The following is a 24703-nucleotide window of genomic DNA, read 5'->3' as shown; positions in this document are numbered from 1 at the left end:
CACACTGTGTTGTGCAGATGTTATAACACCAGTGGAGAATCTCTGCCAGTGTTATTTTAGTATCATTGAGATACTTTTTATTTTACTTTTTTACTTTTTATTAATATTTTGAATTACTTTGTATTTTTAAATGTTCTGTTTTCATTTTAAAGGTACATTATGTAACTTTTTTGTTCAAAATTAACAAAATTTAAATAAGGAGTCAACACATCATCAGTCCTTCTTGTAAAATGTGGTACGCCTATTATAACGGCCTGGGTATATGTTTTATATGTTTTTTTTAACTGAACGCTAGACGAACGCACAGCCTTACAAAGTATACTTCATTTGACTCGTATGCGTACACAGGCATCGATGCTTGCGCAATTTTGAGCAATCTCTCGCCACGAGTCACAGCCCATGTAAATATATTTGCATTCTTTATACTAGAGTTGTACAAATTAACGCTCTTTCTATCCTCTTCACACAATCTAGGCCTCCATTGTCTGTAGCTTGCATGCGTTCCGAATCGACGCCCCCAGGGCACGGCTGCCACCTTGTGGATAAACTAATTACTGTAAAAAAAATAATAATACGCATGTGCGATATGCACGTACAAAATATGCATGGTTACAAAAATTCGATGGTGTACGTACAGTACTTGTGTCCTCTTCTGATGACAAAATTCACACACACTGTACGCTGATCCTTGTGTATGTGAAGCATACAGGCTTGTTCGAGATGCATCAGCGCTGTGCAGACCGATCGGCATATGACATCAAAGTACCGCGAGCATAAAGTTTGGTTTATACTCGAGGTGCTCGCGGCGAAAATGCCATCACCGCAGTGGGTCGTGCGTGTTGAGTGCTGACGGTGTCTCGGATAGTGCGATCTCTCTATGGCAGGGATGGGTCACGTCGGTCCTGGAGAGTTCAGCTCCAGCCCTGGTAAAACTCACCTGCCTGCAGGCTTATCTTGGCTTCTCGGAGATGACGAAAACTGAGGGGATTGAAATGTTGTAAAAATGACGCTGAGATGATGGTGTTTTAATTATTCAACAGGTGAGTAAGGTGTTTTATTGAACAGATGAATTGCCATATGTAGCTCTCTAACTATAAAGCATCATCTATTGTGAAGATCATTTCATTATGGTTGTTTTAGCTGTTCTGGAGTTTAAATGTCGTGTCTGTTAATGGATAAAGCTACAGTCACGTCTTCAGCTTGATCTAAACTGGTTAAATCTCGAGCAGAGAATGTTTTATGAGCAGCAGGAGAATCATATTCATCCGCACAGAGCCGAAGCACAACCAGAACAATGTTCTTCCGCAAAATGCACGCAGTTTTGTTTTTTTTAATCTTAGTTAACATTTTTAGTAATTTAATATTTTTTGTCATTTTAATTTTTATTATTATTTTTAAATAGGTCTATATAGTTTTTATTCATTTTATTTCTGTTTTAGTTTGTTAATTTAGTACATCAAGATAAATGAAACAGAAATGTTCCCTTGGTTTAAATAAATATGTTAACTTAAGTTTAAGTTTTTATATGGCTTATTTCAGTTAATGTTTACTTTCTTCAAGTAACAAACTTGTTGCTTTTGAATTTTAGTTTCAGTTAATAATAACCCTGATCTCTGCACGACAAGACATTGGTTTGTTTCTGTTGTTTATCTCACATGATTTAAAACTGTACATTATACAAAAGTGTTAATGTGATACAAGCATGAATTTGAAGTCTTGATATGAACTAGAGGGATTGAGTCATTTGGGAGTGGTCAGTCTGAAGGTCCTGAAATTGCCACTGTGTGAAATTACACATTTCACATTGCAGTGCACAAAATGTTCCTATTACCTTCCAGATAATAATCTGTGGTGAGAAACACGCCTGTCTCGAGCCGTGAGCGGTCAGAGGAGCTGCTTGTCTCTGTTTTTTAGAGAATTTACAACATTAGCCAATCAGAAACACTCTCTGCCAGCAGACAGACGGTCTGTGTAATTTATTAAAGTGTTGAATGACAACTACTGTCTCACCAGAGGAAGATCTTTATTCTCACAGGGTGGAAACAGCTCTCAGCTCTATAAAAATTCCTTAGGAGAATAAAATTAGACATAAATGAGACAATTGTTGTTGACTTATAGTAATAATGTACGGACAGATCAGGGGTGTGTTTCCCAAAAGCAGCACTAGCCAAATACAGTCTCACGTTCCCTTGAATTGTGTTGGGAAAGATGGAACTTGTGATCATAGATGGCTTTGAGAAACACAACGCAGATCATCTGGTGTTGGAAGAAACTGAGAAGAAATGTTTGCTTTTTATATTAAAGACATGTTAAAAAATTAGGTTTAAGCTTTTTTTTCTTTTTTCAATAGTCTGCATGTCAGAACAGATGTTATAGTTAACTAAAACTATTAAAAACTGAAGCTGAAACAAAATAAAATAAAAATATTAGATGAAAAACCTAAACTTAGATTCAAATTTAAATGATAATTAGAAATGTTAAAAGTGCTAAAATGATCAAATAAATAAAATGAAATGAAATTAAAGCTAAATAAAAAGTATAAAACACAGAATGACTAGTTGTCAACATTGCTGTAGTTTCTCATCAGATGTTTCAATGACTGTGTAATTATCGTGTCTTTGTCTTTATTAATGTCAGACTCTTATTTGTGGTCTTCACATCTTCATTAAGAGGGAATCGTGTCCGTGTGTTGTGAGGTGATTAGTGTGTTCTCTCCATCCACCCGACACCACTGACCTGCTTTCTGCTGACCGTCTGTCATGATGGAGAAACTTCATTAAGCCTAACCCTTAATTCAACAGGACCAACTTTAAATCTGTTTATTCACAATAAATGTCAAACTAAAGCCACATTTCCCTCCTCATAGTTCTGTTTGTGTGTGTGTGTGTGTGTGTGTGTGTGTGTGTGTGTGTGTGTGTGTGTGTGTGAATAATGAGATCTGGTGTTTTCTTCAAGGACGTCCTGACAGCTCATGTCAGACTACTGTACGTGGATCAGTTTGTTAAAGACGCAGAAGGAATGGATGAATTCTCCCGAACAGACGTCAGTCACACACACACGAGATCACTGATCAAAATCTGATCTTCAGTAAAGTTATTGTTTGGTAACACTTTACAATAATGTCCCGTTAGTTAACATTATTAATCTGTTAACATGAACTAACAATGAGCAATACATTTGAACTTTTATTAACCTCTGTTAATGTTCATGTTCACAGTGCATTAACTGATGTTCAAATATACAGCTTTGTAAATGTTGACATTATCATTAACTAAGATTAATAAATGCATTAGAAGTATTGTTCACTGTTCATGTTAACAGATTAAACAATATTATTCAGATACAACTTTTGATTTAATAATGTATTGTACAGAAAATGTTGAAATTAACTTAAACTAAGATTAATAAATGCTGTGGAAATATTTTCATGCATTGTTAGTTCATGTTAACGAATGTAGTAAACTAATGTTGACAAATGAAAGCTTATTGTAAAGTGTTACATTGTAGGAATAAATGTAGTAATTCATCCATCCTATAGTCCATTTGTTTATCCATCCGTCTGTTCATCCATCCATCCATCCATCCATCCATTCACCCATCTGTCCATCCATCCATCCATCCATTCACCCATCTGTCCATCCATCCATCCATCCATCCATCCATCCATCCATCCATCCACCCATCTGTCCATCCATCCATCCATCCATCCATCCATCCATCCATCCATCCATCCATCCAGAAAAGAAGACAGACATTGTTGTTTGATAAAAATCCAAAGCTTGTACTGTACAGACAATAAATAGTCCTTGCAAAGGTAAGACATGATTTCCGTTCCTCAAACTAACATCTATACAGCTGATATGAAACTCAAGTTTTAGTAGGAGCCCAGAAACGTTGGGGTGTCACTACAGCACCAACTCTGGTGTGGGAAAAAGGTTCGAAAGAGTCACATGCTTGATCCCCAATCCCCCCATCCCGCCCCCCATTGGCATCAAAAAGCGACCGTTTAAAACAGTCCGTTACAAAAAAAAGAAGAGAAAAAGTCAGTGTCTTTTTATTTAAACAGTCTTCCAGCATCCCACGAGAGTCCCCTGAAAAGGATAAAGGTTCGATAATCTACAGACTGAGTGGAGATTGGAGGGTTTTGGCTTCTTCAGGCTGAAGCTCCAGAGACACGGTCTCCAAGGTTCACTAGCGCCCAAATATCAGGCCCTGCATGCAGCGCCCATGGACAGCCTCCTGAGGTCTTCGACTTCACAGAGATACCGTTAGCATATTCTTCACGGAAGAAACCTTGCTATGGTCGGTGGAACCTGCGGTGCAGAGGGAGAAGACACCTGTGAGAGCGGCCGACAAAAAGCCAACCGTCATCCATCAAAAGAGTATTAATAGAAGAGCGGTGTGTGCGTTTACTGCGCTCAGCAGGACCTTGTTCAGCTATTTGTGTCCACAGAAATGAGGTCTAACGTAAAACAGACGTAAGCTGAATGTGAGCAAGCATTTGTTACATGTCGGCGAGGGCTAGTGTGCCGATTCTGCACTTTCAGAACTATATTTAGAACAACCTCCGGTATTGATCTACTGTACGTGTCCCGCACCTGTACCGTTACGCAAGAGACCGCGCGAGCAGGTGCCCACAGGTGATCTGTCATACATGCCATGGCTTTTTGGTGGTTAATGCTTATGCAAACATGGAACGATATATGGAAACAAATACACAAAGAGGACATGGAAACACAGACTGACCTTGTCAGGTGCTTGCTTGACGCATGAACCTCCATTTCGTTGCTCTTGAACTCGTTCAGCTCTTTGCGTATCGCCGCCTGCGAGGCATAAACAACAACAATGAGCCGCTGGACACGGATAACGCAGAGAGAAGATCATCTGATGCCCATCATCCTCTGGACCTCGTTTACTCACTAACACTGAGGTTGGTAAGATTTTTATTTATTTTTGGGAGAAAGTCTCTTCTGCTCACCAAGGCGCCATTTATTGGATCAAAAATACAGTCAAAATTGTGAAATATTGTTACAAATTAAAATGGCTGTTTTCTACTTTAATATATATATATTTTTTAAAAAGCTGAATTTTCAGCATCATTACTCCAGTCTTCAGTGTCACATGATCCTTCAGAAATCATTCTGATATGATGATTTGCTGCTCAAGAAACATTTATGATTATTATCAGTGTTGGAAACAGTTCAGATTTCTGTGGAAACTGTGATACATTTTATCTTTCAGGATTCTTTGATGAACAGAAAGTTCAAAAGAACAGCATTTATTTGAAATAGAATTTTTTTAACATTATAAATGTCTTTACTGTCACTTTTGATCAGTTTAATGCATCCTTGATGAATAGAAGTATTAAAATTTTAAACTTATTTTGGCTTATTTATTTTTATTAAGTAATTTGATAATGCTGTGTGGAACTGTTTAACACACCATATATTAACCCTTTCTGTAGAAATCCACAGATTTCCCCCCATGATTTTTTTATCAAATACTTTTCATTTATTTATCATTTTATACTGATCTGCTATAACATGATATTAAGATATTGTAGATCCATAAAACCTACACTGTAAAAAAAAAAGATATGATCTGTAAGTCATGGTGATACAAGATTCAAATCATTTTGTTTTTTTCAAGTCAGTTTTATATAATTTAAGTTGAAATGACTTTTCCAACCAAGTACAACCAGCAAGTTTTCAAGTTGAAATAGACGTTTTTTCAGTGTAGTATTTTATATAACATCAAATGCATCACTGAGAGCACTGATCTTGCGTGTGGTGTCCTGTAGGGGGCGCCTGTGAGTCCAAACAAACACACACACACACACACACACCTTATCTGCGGCCGACAGTCTCGTCCAGGGCTTGTCTGCTCTCCTGTCATAATCCTGAGCTTTGGCCACTTCCACATAGTCACTGAAACGGATCAGGATCTTTCTGTCCCGCAGCTCGTCGACAGTGGGCCGCTGGTTGAGCTGGACAGACGAGAGAGAGAGAGAGAGAGAGAGAGAGAGAGAGAGCTTCAGTCAAACAGCTGCTTTAACAAATGATAAACTCTGCTTCAGTCTGTTGTGATGACAATAAAAGACACACTACAGTCAGGCTCAGGATGAACTCCATTACTCTGCAAAATAACTAGCTATTCTGATTCAGGTCATTCCTGATATCAGTAATAAATGCCATTATTTATTGACCGTTGGTCATGTTTCTGTTTCTACAAAGCCTCTCAGGTTGTGTTTCAATGATCTGATCGTTTAATGCTTTAATATACGTCAATCAAAGCTTTTCCATTAACTTCAGCTTTGGCAGAATGCAATACTTACAGAGTGGAGGTATTTGGGATTGTTCTCTTAAGAGTTGTAATCTTGTCCAATCATTATCAATAATATTTTTTAAAAACATTTTTTATATAGGGTGATTACAGGCAAACACCCTTCTGAAACCTAAAATCACAACTGGGACACCCTACGGTCTTGCTGAAGCGCTTCATTCGGGACAGGGCCAGTGTGTGCACATGTGTCTGTCGGGATTCAGGATGAGATCCACACACCTTTCTGTTCAGTCTTTGCTTGATTTCCCTCCTCTCCTCTTGCTCTGTCTGGTCATTCCTCTCTGCAAATCCACAAAAACACACATGAGAAGAAGCACAGAGGAACAGATCGACAGCATCTACAGCACTTTCTTTAAGATATTCATTTCTCTTCATTAGGCCTAAATGTCAGTATATATTTTTATATATTTACTTAAACCAATATTCTTATTTTTGTGTCTGGGTTCCATATCAAACTCGTGAACATCTGTTGGCAGCTGTCCTGAAGAGCCTCGACAGCAGATTACGGCCTTTCTTTAACAGGCTTTATTCTTTCACAGGATAACATTGTTCTCTTACATCTCCCTCTGTGGATTATCTGAATCTGTGCTGCGGAGGATTTAACGGGACGCACGTGTCGATCCAGAATGATTAAACTCGATAAAGCACTTCTGAAAACGCACTTAATGTTCCAGTTCTTTCAGACGCTCTGCTTGTTGCTCGTCCTTGCTTTGACTCGTACGAATAACGGCACTGATGCTTGAAGAAGCTTTAACATCATTCTCACAGTGGAAAAAGATTCTTTAGACTATTAAAATGTTCTTCACACTAAGAAATACATGGTTATTTTTAAAAACAGAGGTTATAGACCTCATGCACCAGAGAAACAAGAATTTTGTATTTGAACGTGCATTTTTGCGACAGCTCTGTTTATTTCTATGGTATCACTGTCGAAGAGTAATTAGCTGGTGAATTAGCTGGATTTACTTATTGTAGAGTTAACGAAAGTTATCATGAGCGTTGTAATGCTGGAAGCGGATGTCAACTAATGTCAGTAGAACGGGAATATTTCAAAACACGCGGTTCGTGCATTTCATGCTGTGGAAATACAAACCGGAGACAGAACGAGCGCAGCGCTGAGAGGGGCGGAGCTACAGAAGCTCTACAGCCACACCCCCTCCAACCTTGCAACATTGTCTCAAATCACAGTTCTCTGAGAGTGTGTGTGTGTGTGTGTGTGTGTGTGTGAGTGTGTGTGTGTGTGTGTGTGTGTGAGTGTGAGTGTGTGTGTGTGTGTGTTTGTGACATATCAGGACACAAATGTGTATAATGACATGGGTATGACACAAGAAGAGGGTGACTTATGAGGACATTACTCCATGTCTCCACTTTTCAAAAGGCTTATAAATCACACAGAATGAGTTTTTGTGAGAAAGTAAAAGTGTTTCCTGTGATGGGTAGGTTTAGGGGTAGGGTTAGTGTAGGGGGAGAGAAAATACGGTTTGTACAGTATAAAACCATTACGCCTATGGAATGACCCCACAATTCACAAAAACAAACCTGTGTGTGTGTGTGTGTGTGTGTGTGTGTGTGTGTGTGTGTGTGTGTGTGTGTGTGTGTGTGTGTGTGTGTGTGTGTGTGTGTAGAGTCAGCAGACAGCTGCAATAAACGAATGTGCTGAGGACTGAACACACCATCAGAAGAACTAAACACACATTTGGTAAAATTTCATTTACACTAATGAAGAAAAGCCTAACCTTTTCTTAAAGGTTATAAGAAAGCCTTTTCTTATAGAGATTGCTAATTATTTAAATAAACCTCAAAAAAGGTATTACAAGGCATTATAAAGCAATTAAATGAAGCTGAGCTCCATCCAGACTCGTGTGCAGACCTGTGTAATGACCTGTAATCACAGATTTACACCTATAATCTCTCTGTTCCCAACGAAAATACAACTGCAATCTGATCTGGTCATAAAAACTTTATAACCTCACGCTGTTCATTAGACTTAGATGGAATATTTGTAGCTCAAATTCACTTGTCACTGAATTCACTGTTTAAATAAACTGAAGAAATGTGATTAAATATGGTGTCAAAGAAAAAGTGAAAAAGGTTGTGACCTTAAAGATTTATTTCTACCTGACCTGACTCTTAAAAATGACTTTTATGGTGTATCCTAATCCAGTCAAGCAGTTTTGTTGAATACAACCATTTAATTTAGACAGAATTTAAGTTACCTGACAGAACTGCTTTACAGTGAATCAAAATATACATGTTCTTTTAAACATAGTAAATATGAATTTAAACATGCAGGCAACAAACATTATTGCAAATTGTGACTATTTAACAAAAACACAGACAAATCCATTGTAAGTTAATTCCCAGGAAAGAAAAGAAAAGAAAAGAAAAGAAAAGAAAAGAAAAGAAAAGAAAAGAAAAGAAAAGAAAAGAAAAGAAAAACAGGTGTGATACTCACGTTTGAGGATGTTTCTGCTCTCCAGCTCCTCCACTGCTGGTCTCTGACTCAGTCTCCTGCGGAAAAACACCAAAATCACGTTCTGGACCATTTTCTCTCAATCTCCAAAGTGTCTGTGACAGTCTCTGATCAGCAGCGCGCTCCCGTGAGTGTCAGTGGGGATCCCGCGATCCGCGCATGTTACAGGCGAACCCTGCGTCCCTTCTCGCGTCTAAACATCGCCGAGGATCATCATATCTAAAGCTCTTCCACATCCACATCTAGTATTATCTGTGCTTGAAATTCCCTGATTTCTCGGAAGGAAGCGAACGGCACTTGTTCATGGGTGCGCGCTTACTACACGAAAGCCTCATCGACGAAGAAATAAGTAGAAAGAGTCGGTTTGTATTAAAAAGGAATAGAAAAGAGTGAAAAAGACGCAGAGATGAGCATCTGGTCCTGAGTTCTCTGAAGTCTCAGAGTGGTGTGATCCCGGAGATCCTTTACGCATCATTTATAAAGGGGGCGGCGCGTGCGGGAGAGATTCCCACGCACACTCAGTGCGCGCGCTGGAGGAATATGCTGCAGTCAGGGAAAACACAACCTCCATCCACTCCTCTGAGGGATGCTTTAATAGCGTTGATTTCAGCAGAACATATGAGAAATACAGACCGATAAATTAGAATAATTCATTTGCAACAGGCCAATGCTGCTCGAAGTGTCGTTTTCTCTAAAAACTGCTGGGTTAAATATGGACAAAACCAGGGATTGGGTTGTTTTCACCCAGCTATTTTTTTCAACCAATTTTTGATTTATTTTTTTAGCCAGCAATATATTAATATAGCAAAAGGCATAGGGGCAAATTTGTGGGGTATTTTAAGCTGAAACTTGACTAGACCAGAGACTTATATTACATCATGTGAAAGAGGGCATAATAGGTGCCTTTTAACCCAACCTGCTGGGTTTGTCCATATTTTACCCAGCTTGGGTTGTTTTTAACCCAGCATTAATTCACTCTGACAGTCAGTGTTTCTGAACGCGCGTTGGGCGGGGCTCTCATTTTCATAAGAAAACATGCGTGTAATTATGTAATCATTCCGCTTATTTCAGCAATAATGCGGTTTTATGATGTTTATAATGACACGATAAACGCTTCTCAAAAACTTCTGAATCCTAAAGATGACTTTCAAGGGATTGACTCAATAAAGCCTTAAATGAACCAACGGCAAATCCCAGAACAGCAAAAGGATCACGTGTTTGACAGCTGATAAAATACACTCAATGCATACACTCTGTTTGAGTCTCAAAATGCATAATTGAATTAATAATGTCATTTGAATCAGCACTTGTATTTGTTAAATGTCTGTCAGAGAGCTCTCAAAACATGAAACATCTGCAGATGTAATAACTAATCTAGAGTTGTGATGGTGTTAAAAATAGATTTGACACATGTGTGAATGAAACATGACTGATCTTGTTTTGAATGGTGCTGCTCAGTGACGGTCACTGGGGCTGTTTAAGAGACTGCTTACGGTTTCACATCACTTCTTCACCGATGGATCCACATGACAGCTGAAGCATTCTCTGTAATGAACGCTGAGTTCGCCCACTTTAATTGTCACAGCAGAACATGACGCCATGAATCACAAACAGCAGGCTTGAGACTGACTTCATGAACACAAACTGCTGTTAAAAAATGCCGTTCCAAATAACAGAAGGATATTTTTAAATCCTGCCTGATTGGACCAGATCCTGGAAATATTATCTGTGGGCAGATTAAACCGAGCCATGAGGCCGGAAGCTCAGCTGTGATACCATATTCACCGAAGCCTTTAAAGTCCCCGTGAAATCATAACTGACGATTACTATTTTTTATGGAATATTGCAGTGTTTAATATAAATGATTTATCGCTGCAATCAGAATATCTTCCTCTTGCAGCATCTCTTCTCTGATGATGAGGGCGGGGCAACCTGTCACTCACATGAGATCCACTAATAGCAAACCACAACCATCCAATCAATTCACCGCGGACAAAATCAAGCCCCGCCCTACATTTGTTCTTGTTTGAGAAGCATTTCACTCGGATATATGTGTCACGATCACCATCTGTTCCTGTCATGTTCCTGTCAGTTCCCGGACTACACTTCCCACAATCCTCTCTGCCAGTCACATGTTCACTCCACACCAATCACCTGTTGCCACATACAGCCTAGCACACTATCACTAATCACCACACCCAGCTGCAGCTCATTATCAGGACTATAAAGGACTTTCACTCACACCACCTCACCGCGAAGTCTTGTTTACTATTGTATCATTTCTGAGCGTTTATTCCCTGTCTGTTCTGCCTGTTACTGTTTGGACTGTTACCCTGTTTATCCCTGTCTGCCGCCTGCCTCGACCTCTTGCTTGTATACCGACCTGTGAGTGATATCTGCCTGTCCTGATCATTGCCTGTTCTTTGACCACGATTCTGCCTGTTCCTTGCTGTTCCTGTTCGCTCCTGATTGATCCTGCCTGTACGACCACTCTCACTTGAATAAAAGCTGCAAATGGATCTTACCATGAGTCCGCATTCATTACAATATGACACAATAGAGAAGAAAAGACCAGCGAATGCACAATAAACAAAACACAAAATAAATAAAGGTGAATTCCGCAGGTTTTAATAATTTGTCATTTAAAAATTAATTAACATTTATTTGTTAACATTAGTTCTAACAATGAAAAGTTCTTCTAAAGCATTTATTTATACATTATTAAAGTCAAAAGTTCGATGGCTCAGAGGTTGTTTTGCTCCTGTCGGAGATGGAAAACACCTTCCACTGCAGTGAACATGAAATCAGTGTATGAAACTAACAGACCACAGAAAGGCAGGGTGTGAAAAATTACATTTTTTTCTACATGTAAAAACCTGAAATACATCTAAAAGCCACATGAATCCAGCATTTATTTCTGAAATATACAGAATGTGCTACAGAGAGAACGCTTATGAAATCTTCATTGGGGCTATTGAGAGAAATGTATTTTTCAGCACAATACAACATCTCAAAAGGTGTTTCGTTCTGTGTAATACAGAACGCCCTGCTTATTCAGACACATAAAGACGCCCCAAACCCAGAGGTCTCGCTCCTTCCTGATGAAAACTTCTTCCACTTATGAAACATGAGGACTCGATGTATATTAAGTGACCCAGCGATGTGTCAGAGCGATAAGCCATTTACAAGAGCAGCCCGCGATGGGAGTGTCAGTGAGGGGTTGCGAGTCGGCCTGGATTTCACGGGCTGCCACTGCTTACTGAGCTGTGCCTTAATGCCCGACCCTCGCCCGGCCCTTCCGATGAAGGAAGTTTCAGACACTCGCTGGCTGCATGGGTGGCCATTATGGCTTTGATTGACAGCCAAGTGTGTCTAGGACACCCTGAGGGACAAGAATGCCAAGGATCATTATAAAAGTTTACATCCATGCTCAAGAATAGTTTGAGCGTTTATGTAACTTCTAGGGTGCTTCTTCCGGTGTCATTTGGATTCCTGACTGCATGCTAAAAATGAGATGTACAAGACAGACGAAAGAACAAAAATATTCATTCCTGGCACGCGTCTGCTGGGAAAAACTGGTGTAGAAACAATGTTCACTGTAGATGCTAGTAAATTTCATACGTAATTGCAAAGAATCGATTAAATGTCAACCTTTGAAGTAGAAGGACTGAAATAGTAATTTCTTGTAAAATGTACTCCAGTAATCTTCAAAAAATAATTTTAATGTATGTAATGAAGCAGCTATATATCCTATTGGGATATTTGGGATAATTTTGCTGTATAAAAAAAACATTAATATCATAAAACATCATAAATATTGTCCATTAAGTTAACAACAGACTGTGTCGTTGGACAGAATTAAGACAGAAATTTTAATATCATCTCTGATGTTTACATCAATATAGCAGAAATGATTTTAGAGTTTAATTTTTGATTAATTTCTGTGAATCATTTCAATCCATTAATCACTCTGATTCAGATATCTGTTTGCATCATCAGTCAGAAAACTTTAAGTTAGTCTCCGCTTGGCGTTTTACAAAAATATATGCCATTCAAAAGTTTGGGATAAGTAAGACAGATCATACCTTATTTAAACTATATTTGGACTGTATTATACTATTTTACCTGCATTAAACCTTTGAGTCAACATAACAACAATAGCTGATTAAAATGATGTTTCCTCTGATTGACAAAAAACATTCATACCAAGAGGTGTCAAACAGAAAGCCTGTATTCAAAACTGTACACTTTAGTAAATATATATAAATAAAGGCTTAGACATGAAAGCAATTTTATTCCGAGCTGGCTTTCAATAATTCATCAAATCGCCGGCTGACCCCAGGTCTGCTCTTTAGAACAGAGCGACACATGAGACGGAGAGCCGTAACCACGACCGGGTCAGCGTGAGCTCCGATCTTCAAACGCTCGCCACCCGCTGATGGACTTCACAAACGCACCACAGCTCTGAGGCACGACACATTTCAATGATTAATTATTACGAGAAAATGGATTTATTGACACAAATGGCCCACTCTTCAGAAAGGATGCTTGGCTCACCCCAAATGCATTACAAATACAATGAGAAAGCATATTTATATTGAATCCAGACAAGATACTAATTGCTTCCTGCATTGTTTTTGACCTATTCAGCTCTTTCCCTAAATAGATCGTATCCTCATGTGGCCAGAGCTGGGAATGAACACAAATCGATTTGCTGTTGGGTTAAAACAATGTCTGCTATTGGAGGAACTGTCTATTTGTGGCCCACATAACAGCCCGGCTCTTTCCAGCCATTGATTTTCCAACACTGAGGTTTTCACTGGAAACAGCTTGGTGGATTGGGGCTGTATGCGATACTGTAGTACATCTCACTGTAACCCTAATACTCAAAATAATTAATTGGTTTGAGTAGGCCAAACTCAAATTAAACAAATTAGTTCAATAAAATGAACTTTTATGAGTATTTAGAACTTTCTTTTTCTTCTGAGTTCATGAAACTGACACATTTTAAATAATCTGAATTGTTTCATTGTTTTCAGTTTTATGAACATGTTTCTTTTCATTTAGACAAACTTAAATTTATCTGAAACTGGGCTGGGATTTCTGTTTCCCAGCATGCTTTGCCATGACACTCGAAAGGGAGAATAAATACTAAAATTAAGTGTTAATACTCAAGAAATTTCAAGTTAGGAGTAATTAAAATGTACGAGTACAAAATTTAAATCTGCCAGTTCTGCTTTCTTAAACTTTAAATTTCTTAACTTTAAAAAATTGATGTAACTGATTACCTCGAATGTTTTGAGTTTTGTCAACTTATTTGGGTTTACAGTGCTGTTGAGTTGACAAAACATCATTTCTTGTTGCATTTGGTTCTATATTTTGTTTGTTATTATTTTGTCATAATGTACCATATTTTTGGTAACACTTTATATTAAAGGGGATGTCTAATGCTATTTCATGCATTCTTACTTATTTGCACTGTTAAAGAGTTGGATTCTTATGCTAAACATGGCCAAAGTTTCAAAAAACGAGTTGGATGTATGACAGAGTATTTCTGCGCTTCACTAGAGAAAGATTTGTCATTATGTTTTTAGACCACGACATCAACAATGTCACCAAAGAAGAGTGTTTTTGGTTGTGAGGGAAACATAACCTTGTTCAGTCTGATGTGTGGATGCAGTTTGTTTATCCGGGGCAGCATCGGAGCTGTGCAAGTGTGTTTGTTTGTTCCCGGCATTTCGGTGACCAATGTTTTATAAACGAGGCTCAGTTCGACACTGGATTTACAGATCGTTTGAAACTGGAAAACGGAGCGGTGAAAGATCCCGGTCATGAGTCGGAACCGCAGGCGTTAAGTAAAACTGCATCAAATGTCTGTGTTTTGTTGGCAATCAACACGAATGTATAATGAATCAAAAGTTATCCAGGGATAATGTGATGGTGTATTGTGTGTGCTTAAATACTTTAGCTGACCACCAGAAGTGTCCATTTGTTTATTATGCTTGTGACTCTTTAGCTCCGCCCACGGCACGCCTCCAGGAGCTCGACTGTTTTCGGAAAGAAGCGGTTCAGCTGTATCTGTCTTTTATAAATCTGATAACCCTAAAGAGGGATGCTATACTACTCTATAGATACTCAAGATTAACCTGAGACTGGCAGAAACTGTGTGTGTAATCTCCCCTTTAAGGTTCAGTTTGTGAGCATTAGTTCATACAAACTAACAATGAAAATTCATTCTAAAGGATCTTAGATAATAATAATTTCAAAACCACTAGAGCAGGTTTTCCTGCTTGAATGTTGATTATTTTCCTCATATTCTCCAGTGTTGCAGCTCCTCTCTTCCCAGTCTGTCAGTAACGCTCTGTTTAGTTCCTGTCTCTATGAAGCCCCTCCTTCTGAAAAGCACAATGTGCTCTGATTGGTCGGCTGGAGCAGTGTGTTGTGATTGGTGTTTGGGAAATGCCCCGCCCCTTACCATAACCGCCAGTTTCATCACACTCAACCAGGCCCCGCCCCTTTATTCTGCGCATGAATTATTTAAATGAGGAATATTGTGAAGAAAACTCAAAATGGAGTTCAGAAACACTGAATATAGAGAAAAATAATAAGCTTTTTCCTGCTCAAACAGCAACATTACACACTAAAGAACAGAATGAAGATGGACAAAAGCAGAATAAAGCCTCTTTAAACAATGCACTGATCATCGTTAGTTAATGTTAGTCAAAGCAGTAACTAATGTAAGCCTTACTGTAAAGTGTTGCCATAAGTTTTTACACTTCTGTAGACTCGTACTCTTTGAAATAATGTGAACTGATGAATCGTTTGCAATATGAATATTGGGAAAGTAAAGAGGGTTTTTTTTGAATCAGCACAAAAGATTTGAAAGGATGTGGAGATCTGGAAGGCTCTGAATGTGGGCTCTGGTGGTGTATGGTATTGTGCCTCAGATGACTTAATTAGCACGTGTATTCAGATGTAAATATAGCGCTTTCACTGTTGGATGGCAGCATGTAATTCCAGGAGCGGGGCTTTTTTGGAGTTGTAAAGACGATGTCACATCCGGTGCTGGCGTCATGTGTGTCTCTGTGATATCTCATATGAAGTCATCAAGCATTGGGCCGCTGCCTGGATGTGAAGCAGAGCTTAATTTAGCAGAGAAAACGGGCCAGGAACACAGTCAAAAACTGATAACTGCTCCAAACCGGCCATCACAACACAACACAACACAACTCGAGCTCATGATTCACCATCAGAACGTGTGACAGATCCACAGGGGAACATGAACACTGTGAACTGGATCATGCTTGTCCTGAACATGAAGCAATAATAGAAATAAAAGACACTGTGTGACTTGGTCACAATAATGTTTGTGCCTTTGTTTTGTACTGTAAAGAGGTTTCCTAAGGAATGAATATTTCAGAGAGACTCCTCTACAGTGCCACATTATTGACTGGCCACTGTTGCCTAGCAACTCCAGCTGCCGCGGAACGCTCCGGAGAGGGTAATGAGCCGCCGCGAGTCGTGAGTCGTGATGTGGGCTATAAACGGCTGCTTCTTTAAATAGCATCGGTTTTTACACTGAAGTCTTGGGTGTTTTCTGGAAGGAGGGACTATATATTCCCTAGTATTGTACAATACGTGACATCCGTGCCATCGGCATCAGTTTACAGTAATGTTTTCATGAGGCACTGCAGCTTTCACTGTGAGATAGACAAGACATCTGTTTTCTTTCTCTTTTAAAATAATTAATTTAATTTAAACAATAAGATTTTGTAAGGGTTAACGTACAGTTTGCTGATCATCTTCATTCATTTTCAGGATCTGATGTTAAACTGCTTAAGAAATAAATAATAAATGGGCATGAAATATTTTTTTTGACTTGAAATAATTATGCAAGAAGAAGAAGAAGAAGAAGAAGCGCGTATACGGAGATTTGAGACTGCCTCGTTTGTTACACAATTAAGCAGAGAAACAGAGAAACGTGAAAAAAGATTTTTGTTCTGTTTTCTGTTTCATTCATGAAGAAAAGACAACTCTATTTTGATCTTCACAATCATTATATCATGTACACTGTAATGATTTTACAAAGTTGTGAATAAAACAAAGATTATTGGAGTAAGTTTTACAAGAAAATACTGTTTCAGTCTTTCTACTTCACATTTCATGTTTAATTCGATGTTACTTGCTGTTTCTTGTTGTGAGATTTACTAGCAATTTCTTAGGGAAAATTGTTTCTACAACATTTTTTTTTGTTGTTGTTTTAATAGTATGCCCAAAAAGAAAATATTGTCATTATTTAAGCACAATTTTGTTATTTCAATGCCGTTTATACTACGGGGCACTCACACAGACAATTAGTTTAGCAACTGAAAAGCTTCATGCCATTTTTCACTAGTGATGTAATAATGCCACTGTTCTTGAAGCAGATAAACTTACGCACTTCTTTTCTCTGTGTCTGATTTAAAGCGGACAGAATGTTAAATCCTACCAGCCCGTAACTGACGAAAACAACCGCCATTTTAACCTTTCAGTCAAATTCAGCGATGCCAACATCTTTATCTTGTCAATGCTGGCTGTGCTTGGCATCGGGCGGTTCTCCGCCTCCACCTGCGTGTGGATCACCTCTTACTGGATTACACTGCGTTCACAACACACTCCACAGCTTCAGCGGCTTCTGTATCGAACTCGAGGGTTTCTGACTCAATTTTAAAAGACCCTTTATGCCAAAAAGGTTCTATATAAGGAGAAATTATTGCATAATACCTTCATGCTTGACAGAGCATTTTCTAGTGATAATTATGATCTGCACAATTTATAAAATTAAATTAAAATTAAACAAAAAAAATCTCATATTCTCAGGTTTGATATGAAGCACCTAACAGAGCCCATACAGAACCTTTTCTTATATGAACTGCTGCTGTATGGAAAAGTGTGAAGAGATAATGATAATGTGCATTCTGGTGCCCTATCCTTCAGTCACACACAGATCTGCTATTTTTATAGCTGTTGTATCAACAGAATAGAGCGCTGACCATCAAAGATGGCATCGTAAATCTAGGTGAAATCTGGTTTCTGGAGCATCTGTGAGTGGGCGTCTTGTTATTTTCGCACCGAGCCGTTGCCTCAAAAGCAACAGCTTCGGACTCTAAACAGCGAGCTGTCTTCATCTCCCTCTCTCATCACGAGCTCGGCTCCGCTCTCATGAACGCTCATGCATAATTCAACAGCTCGCCTGTCTATATTTAGCTGCAGCTCGAGTCCTGTGGGGAGCCGGCATCACCGCTTCAGAGGGCTATTGATAGTAAGGTCATCCCGGGAGGGGCTCGAGGATCTGCCGTCCAGACGTAAGATCGTTACGGCAAGCCAAGGTCGATGAGGAACAGTGGGCCACTACGACAGGATTGGACTGGAAAGTGGCGGTACGGCGGGCTGTGAGGGGGCCGAACGCAATCTCTTCCCTCCTGGAGGTAGCAACAGTGACGTAGAGGATTGATCAGGAGTCCTGCTGCAGTTTTTCAGTGCGACTGACAATGCAGCAGGTTAAAAATAGCATCGGAGAGGAATCCCCCTTCCCGACCAACCCACTGCTCTGCAGTCTGGCACAATTCAGATGCTGATGTGCAGAAAACAGTGTTACACAAGAACACACACACAAAGAAATTATACAACAGAGAATGAGAAGATCGTGTCAGTCGATCTGAATGACCAGACAGAGGTTTGTTTCCTAAAGGCTACGTAAGGTTGGTAGAGTAAAACAACAAAACGTACTCCTAGCTTCAACAGCAGATCATGCATACGCCATTTACTGTCAGAACGTCTAATTAAATGAACACACGGATCAAATAATGTACCAGCACAAATACAGCCAAAAATTTGAGATCTCAAAGCGATTTTCATGATGCTGATTCTCATCGTGACCGCTGCGACTGTAAACCGTCACATCTAAACCAAAGGTGCACTCAACTCAATACGCTTATAGTTTTTGTGAATATTTTGAATGAGAATTTATTTTTATATTTCTATTTTCAATTTAATTTTAGTTTGTTCATATGGATATATGCTTGCTATTTATTTGGTATCTCTTTTAATAATTACTGATGCTAGGAAACACTAACACAATTCTGTCTACTTCAGCAGGTGTTAATAATGCAGCATTAACAGAGAGAGGAAAATACCACTGACTACAGCTATAATCTATAAGAATATGTACATATTTGCCTAGAAAAGGGGTGTTTTTGCATGGAAAGTAAACAGATTTTCCTGTTTTTGGACCTGTTTTTTCACTGTGCTGTGTACATTTTGATGGCCTGTATCATTTAATCTGCTCTGTTTATGGTGCTTCAATCATAACTAAAGATTCATTGACAGGTTTGTTTTCACACACACGAGCTTTCCAATAATAGGTTAATATATGAATTGTCATTTGGTGCTGTATCAATGCATACTCGAAGGAATGAAAATGACAAATTACATCTGTTTATTATCTCAACTAGACAGCAATGATAGAGAAAACAGAGACTTTGTGTTTTACACGTCTCTTAGAGACTTTCTTTGTTCAGATTTGCAAAAATACCACAATTCTCAATATGAAGCTCTCAGCATGAACAAATGATTGATAGTTCAATGCAACTCCATTAAGTCTCACAAGCTATTAAACAGCTTTTCAGAAATAACCTCTTGGTACTAGAGCAAACTGGTCAGAGCCGCATGAGAGGCTTCTGCTGAAACACACGGCATCAGTTTTCTCTTGTTAAAGATGATTTCCCAGCGCTGGACAAAAGAGCTGGTGTGTGTCGTCCTCCCCTGCTGTCGCTGCCAGCGGGAGATCCACACCTGTGTTTACACACCGCACACGGACGGATCACGTTACCCCGACTCGCTGCTGAGCGCATGATGCCTCGTTCTTCTATTTCACACGGGTTTCTTCAGTTTCTTCCCATAAGAGCTTGGAGTAATTAAATACCATCATACATTTCCCTTCATATCTGGTCATGCAAGAATCTCCATGTGTTTCTGTGCAAAACATTGACCTAGGACAGTGTTTACAGATCCAGGGATCTCCAACCAACCCAGCATAAAAAAAGCTAGATTTTCATAATAACACTTTATTATGATCTTACGATCTCAATGAACAGACAGTTCGTTAATGATTCAAATGATAATAAATTTAAGTTGTATTTAGCTGACCCCTGGTGATATTAATCATTTTTTTACCAGTTTCTTATTATCTGTTCACTATTGCTAATGTTCATGCTTAAAGTGACAGGGTTTCACCTCAAGGCTGCAATTCTCTACACGACTGAACAGATTTTAAAGCTAGGCATCAAACACTAAGCGACTGAGGATCACAAACGAATGTCTTTTCAAGTCATTCCAAACCCAACAAACGTCTGTCGTGATAAATGAAAACTGTGTTCTAAAATCAAACCGATTGTTCATCTTCAGACTGTGATGATCTCAAACATGAGTCTGTGTCTATCATTATGTGATTTTCTGTCTGATTTTCTGATAAGATGCAAAATAAAATTCTGATAAAATAAAATTCTGTCTGATTTTCTGATAAGATGCAAAATAAAATTCTGATAAAATAAAATTCTGTCTGATTTTCTGATAAAATGCAAAATAAAATTCTGATAAAATAAAATTCTGTCTGATTTTCTGATAAAATGCAAAATAAAATTCTGATAAAATAAAATTCTGTCTGATTTTCTGATAAGATGCAAAATAAAATTCTGATAAAATAAAATTCTGTCTGATTTTCTGATAAGATGCAAAATAAAATTCTGATAAAATAAAATTCTGTCTGATTTTCTGATAAAATGCAAAATAAAATTCTGATAAAATAAAATTCTGTCTGATTTTCTGATAAAATGCAAAATAAAATTCTGATAAAATAAAATTCTGTCTGATTTTCTGATAAAATGCAAAATAAAATTCTGATAAAATAAAATTCTGTCTGATTTTCTGATAAGATGCAAAATAAAATTCTGATAAAATAAAATTCTGTCTGATTTTCTGATAAGATGCAAAATAAAATTCTGATAAAATAAAATTCTGTCTGATTTTCTGATAAAATGCAAAATAAAATTCTGATAAAATAAAATTCTGTCTGATTTTCTGATAAAATGCAAAATAAAATTCTGATAAAATAAAATTCTGTCTGATTTTCTGATAAGATGCAAAATAAAATTCTGATAAAATAAAATTCTGTCTGATTTTCTGATAAGATGCAAAATAAAATTCTGATAAAATAAAATTCTGTCTGATTTTCTGATAAGATGCAGACCGGCTCTGAGAAAAATCTGGGCAAAAATCATATAGTGCTTTTCAGACTTTGGCACATGACTCGTCTCGCACAGTCCAGATGAATGTTACTTCAAATCATACAGTTTGTTGACAAACTAACAACCACTGACATCACTTACATTCAATCAGAAAAACTAGTTGATAAAAGGTAATTGTGGAAAGAAACCACTCTAAACTGCAAGAAAAGATTGTCTTGTTTTCCAGTAGAAATATCTAAACATTCTTAAATCAAGAAGCAAAGTGACTAAAGATATTATGTCTTGTTTTCTGACAAAAATCATCAGGATTTTTGTGTTTAAAACAAGAACAAATATCTGCCAGTGGAGTCAGAAAAATACACTTAAAGGGTTAGTTCACCCAAAAATTATATTTCTGTCATTAATTACTCACCCTCATGCCGTTCCACACCCGTAAGACCTTCGTTCATCTTCAGAACACAAATTAAGATATTTTTGATGAAATCCGATGGCTCAGTGAGGCCTGCATAGCCAGCAATGACATTTCCTCTCTCAAGATCCATTAATGTACTAAAAACATATTTAAATCAGTTCATGTGAGTACAGTGGTTCAATATGAATATTATAAAGCCACGAGAATATTTTTGGAGCGCCAAAAAAACAAAATAACAACTTATATAGTGATGTCCGATTTCAAAACACTGCTTCAGGAAGCTTCGGAGCGTTATGAATCTTTTGTGTCGAATCATGATTCAGAGCGCCAAAGTCTCGTGATTTCAGCAGTTTGGCGGTTTGACACGCAATCAGAATCATGATTCGACACAAAAGATTCATAACGCTCCGAAGCTTCCTGAAGAAGTGTTTTTTCATCAAAAATATCTTAATTTGTGTTCTGAAGATGAATGAAGGTCTTACGGGTGTGGAACGACATGAGGGAGAGTAATTAATGACATTATATTCATTTTTGGGGGAACTAACCCTTTAATCCAAAGAGAAAACAATATTATTTTTCTGACTCAATTGGCATTTATTTGTTCTTGTTTTAATCAAAAACTCACTTCATTTCAATCATTTGTTTTCAGTAAACACATCTTAATATCTTCAGTCATTTTTCTTCTCCAGTAAATGTATCTTGATTTATGAATGTTTATATATTTGTGCTGGAAACACTGAGGAAGAGCATCAGTTTTGCAGTGCAGTCCCACCTCACGCCCGCAAAAACATCATCTGACGCCCATCATGTGTTGATTTGTGTACAGTGATGAAGTTCACACACACACACACACACACACACACACACACACACACACACACACACACACACACACAGACAGACACACACAGACACACACACACACAGTGATATGTAACTCCCTGAGGCAAGATCTGACCTGGGATCAGTTTCTCTTATCACCTCAATAAAGTTCATCCACACTGTGTCCAGCATCGATCTTCGCGCTCGGTTGCGTAAGTGAGTCCAGTGGAGGCTTACATAAGCTGTTTGTGTGAGTTCCCCATCCTGAGAGACCGTCAGCACCTCACACACACACACACACACACACACACACACACTCCACAGGGCCTCGCTGTACACTTACACCTGTAACAACACGACACAGAGTAACCCTTCAGCCTAACCCTTTCTGAACATCCAGATTTCATTTTAGCTCATCACTGAATTTCCCACAACATCTTCTGATCTCAAATTGTGTTACTAAAGGTGCGCTCACATTCACATTCACTCTTGCTCAGTGACACTTGTGAGTGAAATCCAGTCATTTCCATATGATCCCGGGATCGGGAGTTTTGTGTGAGAACAGTAAGGACTAATGACTGGGACACAACATCGTCCTTTACACCGTATTTATGAACCACAGCAGAACTGATATATTTCTGACATTATGTTTAATTGTTATTTAAAGTAGAGTATGTTGAAATATAAAATGGTTTGTATTTTTAAAAACATCTTTCGCGTGTCATTATGTAGTGAGTTTGCTCAGTGATTTATGTTTCGCGCTTCAGAACTTCGTTAAGGGAACATGGTTTTCACAGAGCATTGTGGGGCTTTTTAGGGAGTGAACGTGTCAGCGCAGTGATTCTGTGATTGAAACAGCCCTGAAAACGGCCGAGTCCCTGATCAGTGCCCTAACTACTGAACTAGGGAGCTGATTGAGACAAATTTAGCTGAAGCATCGATAATGTCACCGCCTCTTAAAGAGATTTTCTTAAAGAGTTCACCCAAAAACTCTCTCATCATTCACTCACCCTCATGCCATCCCTGATGTAAATGACTTTCTTTCTTCAGATAAACACAAATGAAGATTTTTAGGATAATAATTCATATAATGCCACTGAATGGCTGAGGCTCGGCTGACGCCTGAAAAACCACAAGCAGCGATCATGACGGTAATCCACACGACCCCGGTGGATCCATCAATGTCTTCTGAAGCATGCTGTAGTGCGAAGTGAAGTTTGCGTGAGAAGCAGCACAGAAGCAGACGTTCCTCACGAACGCTCACATGACAGAAGACCAGAAGCACTGATTTATATTTTTCTTACACACAGTTATCTTTTGGCTTCAGAAGACATTGATTCCTCCACTGGGGCCACGATCGCTGCATGTGGTTTTCAAGCACACATTCACTTGCATTACTCACAGACGGATTATTCAAAAAATCTTCATTTGTTTTTATCTGAAGAACGATATACATCAGGGATGGCATGAGGGGGAGTGAATGATGAGAGAATTTTCATTTTTGGGTGATCTATCTCTTTAAGAGCTGTATTTAATAGTGGTTCTTGCTAAGGCAGTGTTTTGAACAAACACATTAAACTTCAGCGTTTATCTCATGAATGATTCTTCTTGATGAGGAGAGCTGTGCTGTTACTTTACTGAAGCAGCCAAACTTACAATTGTATTATTATTATTATTATCTTGTAACTTTTAATAAACATCCTTCTTATTGCTGATCAATTTGTCACAAAGGTGTGAACTGTTGAGGGAAAATGAATTGTGGCATCCTGCGGCATGAGGCCGAACGCTCTCACGTGGAGCGGGAGCGGGAATGTCGGAGGAAGGTGAGATCTCTGATCTGTGAACGTGAGGCTCTGAGCTTCAGCACTGACTCTGGAGCAGTGATCTGACTTTTTCTAAATATTACTCTGACATGTGAACCAATGATGTGAGTGAGATGAAATCATAATTATCTTTTTAACGATGTGTGAGCTGACATTATAGCATGTCACTTGCTTTGCAAAAACCAAACGAAACCACAGCTCGAGAGAGCATGCTTTCACTGCGTGACGTAACCTATTTTAATGCCGTTAGAATGCCATGAAATTCAAGATACACAGGAATATTTTTTCACCCATGAGATGTGTCTTATATTTGTACCAAATTAAATAGTTAAGCAATATCACATGAGCAAGGGTGCCGTTCTTCCCAAATATCAGCATCTGATTTTATAAAACAGTTTAATAAACAAGAGTTGTGTCCCGCACTACACACTATGTACTTATGCACTATGTAGTCAACCGTGTAGTGTGTGAGGTTATTTTGTCATTCGTCACCGGTGTCTGAAGCCCCGCCCCCTCTGCTACATGATTAAAGCTGTGACCGTCCAAG

At 38.5% G+C, this 24703-nt stretch overlaps 1 protein-coding gene across 3 annotated transcripts in view; it reads right to left on the bottom strand.

The window, feature by feature from the left end:
• Positions 1–3754: 3754 nt before the first annotated feature.
• phactr3b (phosphatase and actin regulator 3b) overlaps positions 3755–24703 on the bottom strand; it is a 52309-nt gene continuing 31360 nt past the window's right edge. For all 3 annotated transcript variants that reach the window (XM_048173067.1, XM_048173069.1, XM_048173068.1), the window contains exons 9-13: positions 8798–8853; positions 6562–6623; positions 5846–5986; positions 4747–4823; positions 3755–4313 (exon numbers count right to left, since the gene is read on the bottom strand). In XM_048173067.1, the coding sequence (XP_048029024.1) occupies positions 4298–4313; positions 4747–4823; positions 5846–5986; positions 6562–6623; positions 8798–8853 (352 nt within the window). In that variant the 3' untranslated portion in view covers positions 3755–4297. The remainder of the gene's footprint in view (positions 4314–4746; positions 4824–5845; positions 5987–6561; positions 6624–8797; positions 8854–24703) is intronic.

This window comes from Megalobrama amblycephala, linkage group LG21 (genome assembly GCF_018812025.1).
Source record: "Megalobrama amblycephala isolate DHTTF-2021 linkage group LG21, ASM1881202v1, whole genome shotgun sequence".
Taxonomy (NCBI): Eukaryota; Metazoa; Chordata; class Actinopteri; order Cypriniformes; family Xenocyprididae; genus Megalobrama; species Megalobrama amblycephala.
The sequence above is the reverse complement of the archived record's forward strand: the minus strand, read 5'-3'. Positions and strand labels throughout refer to the sequence as shown.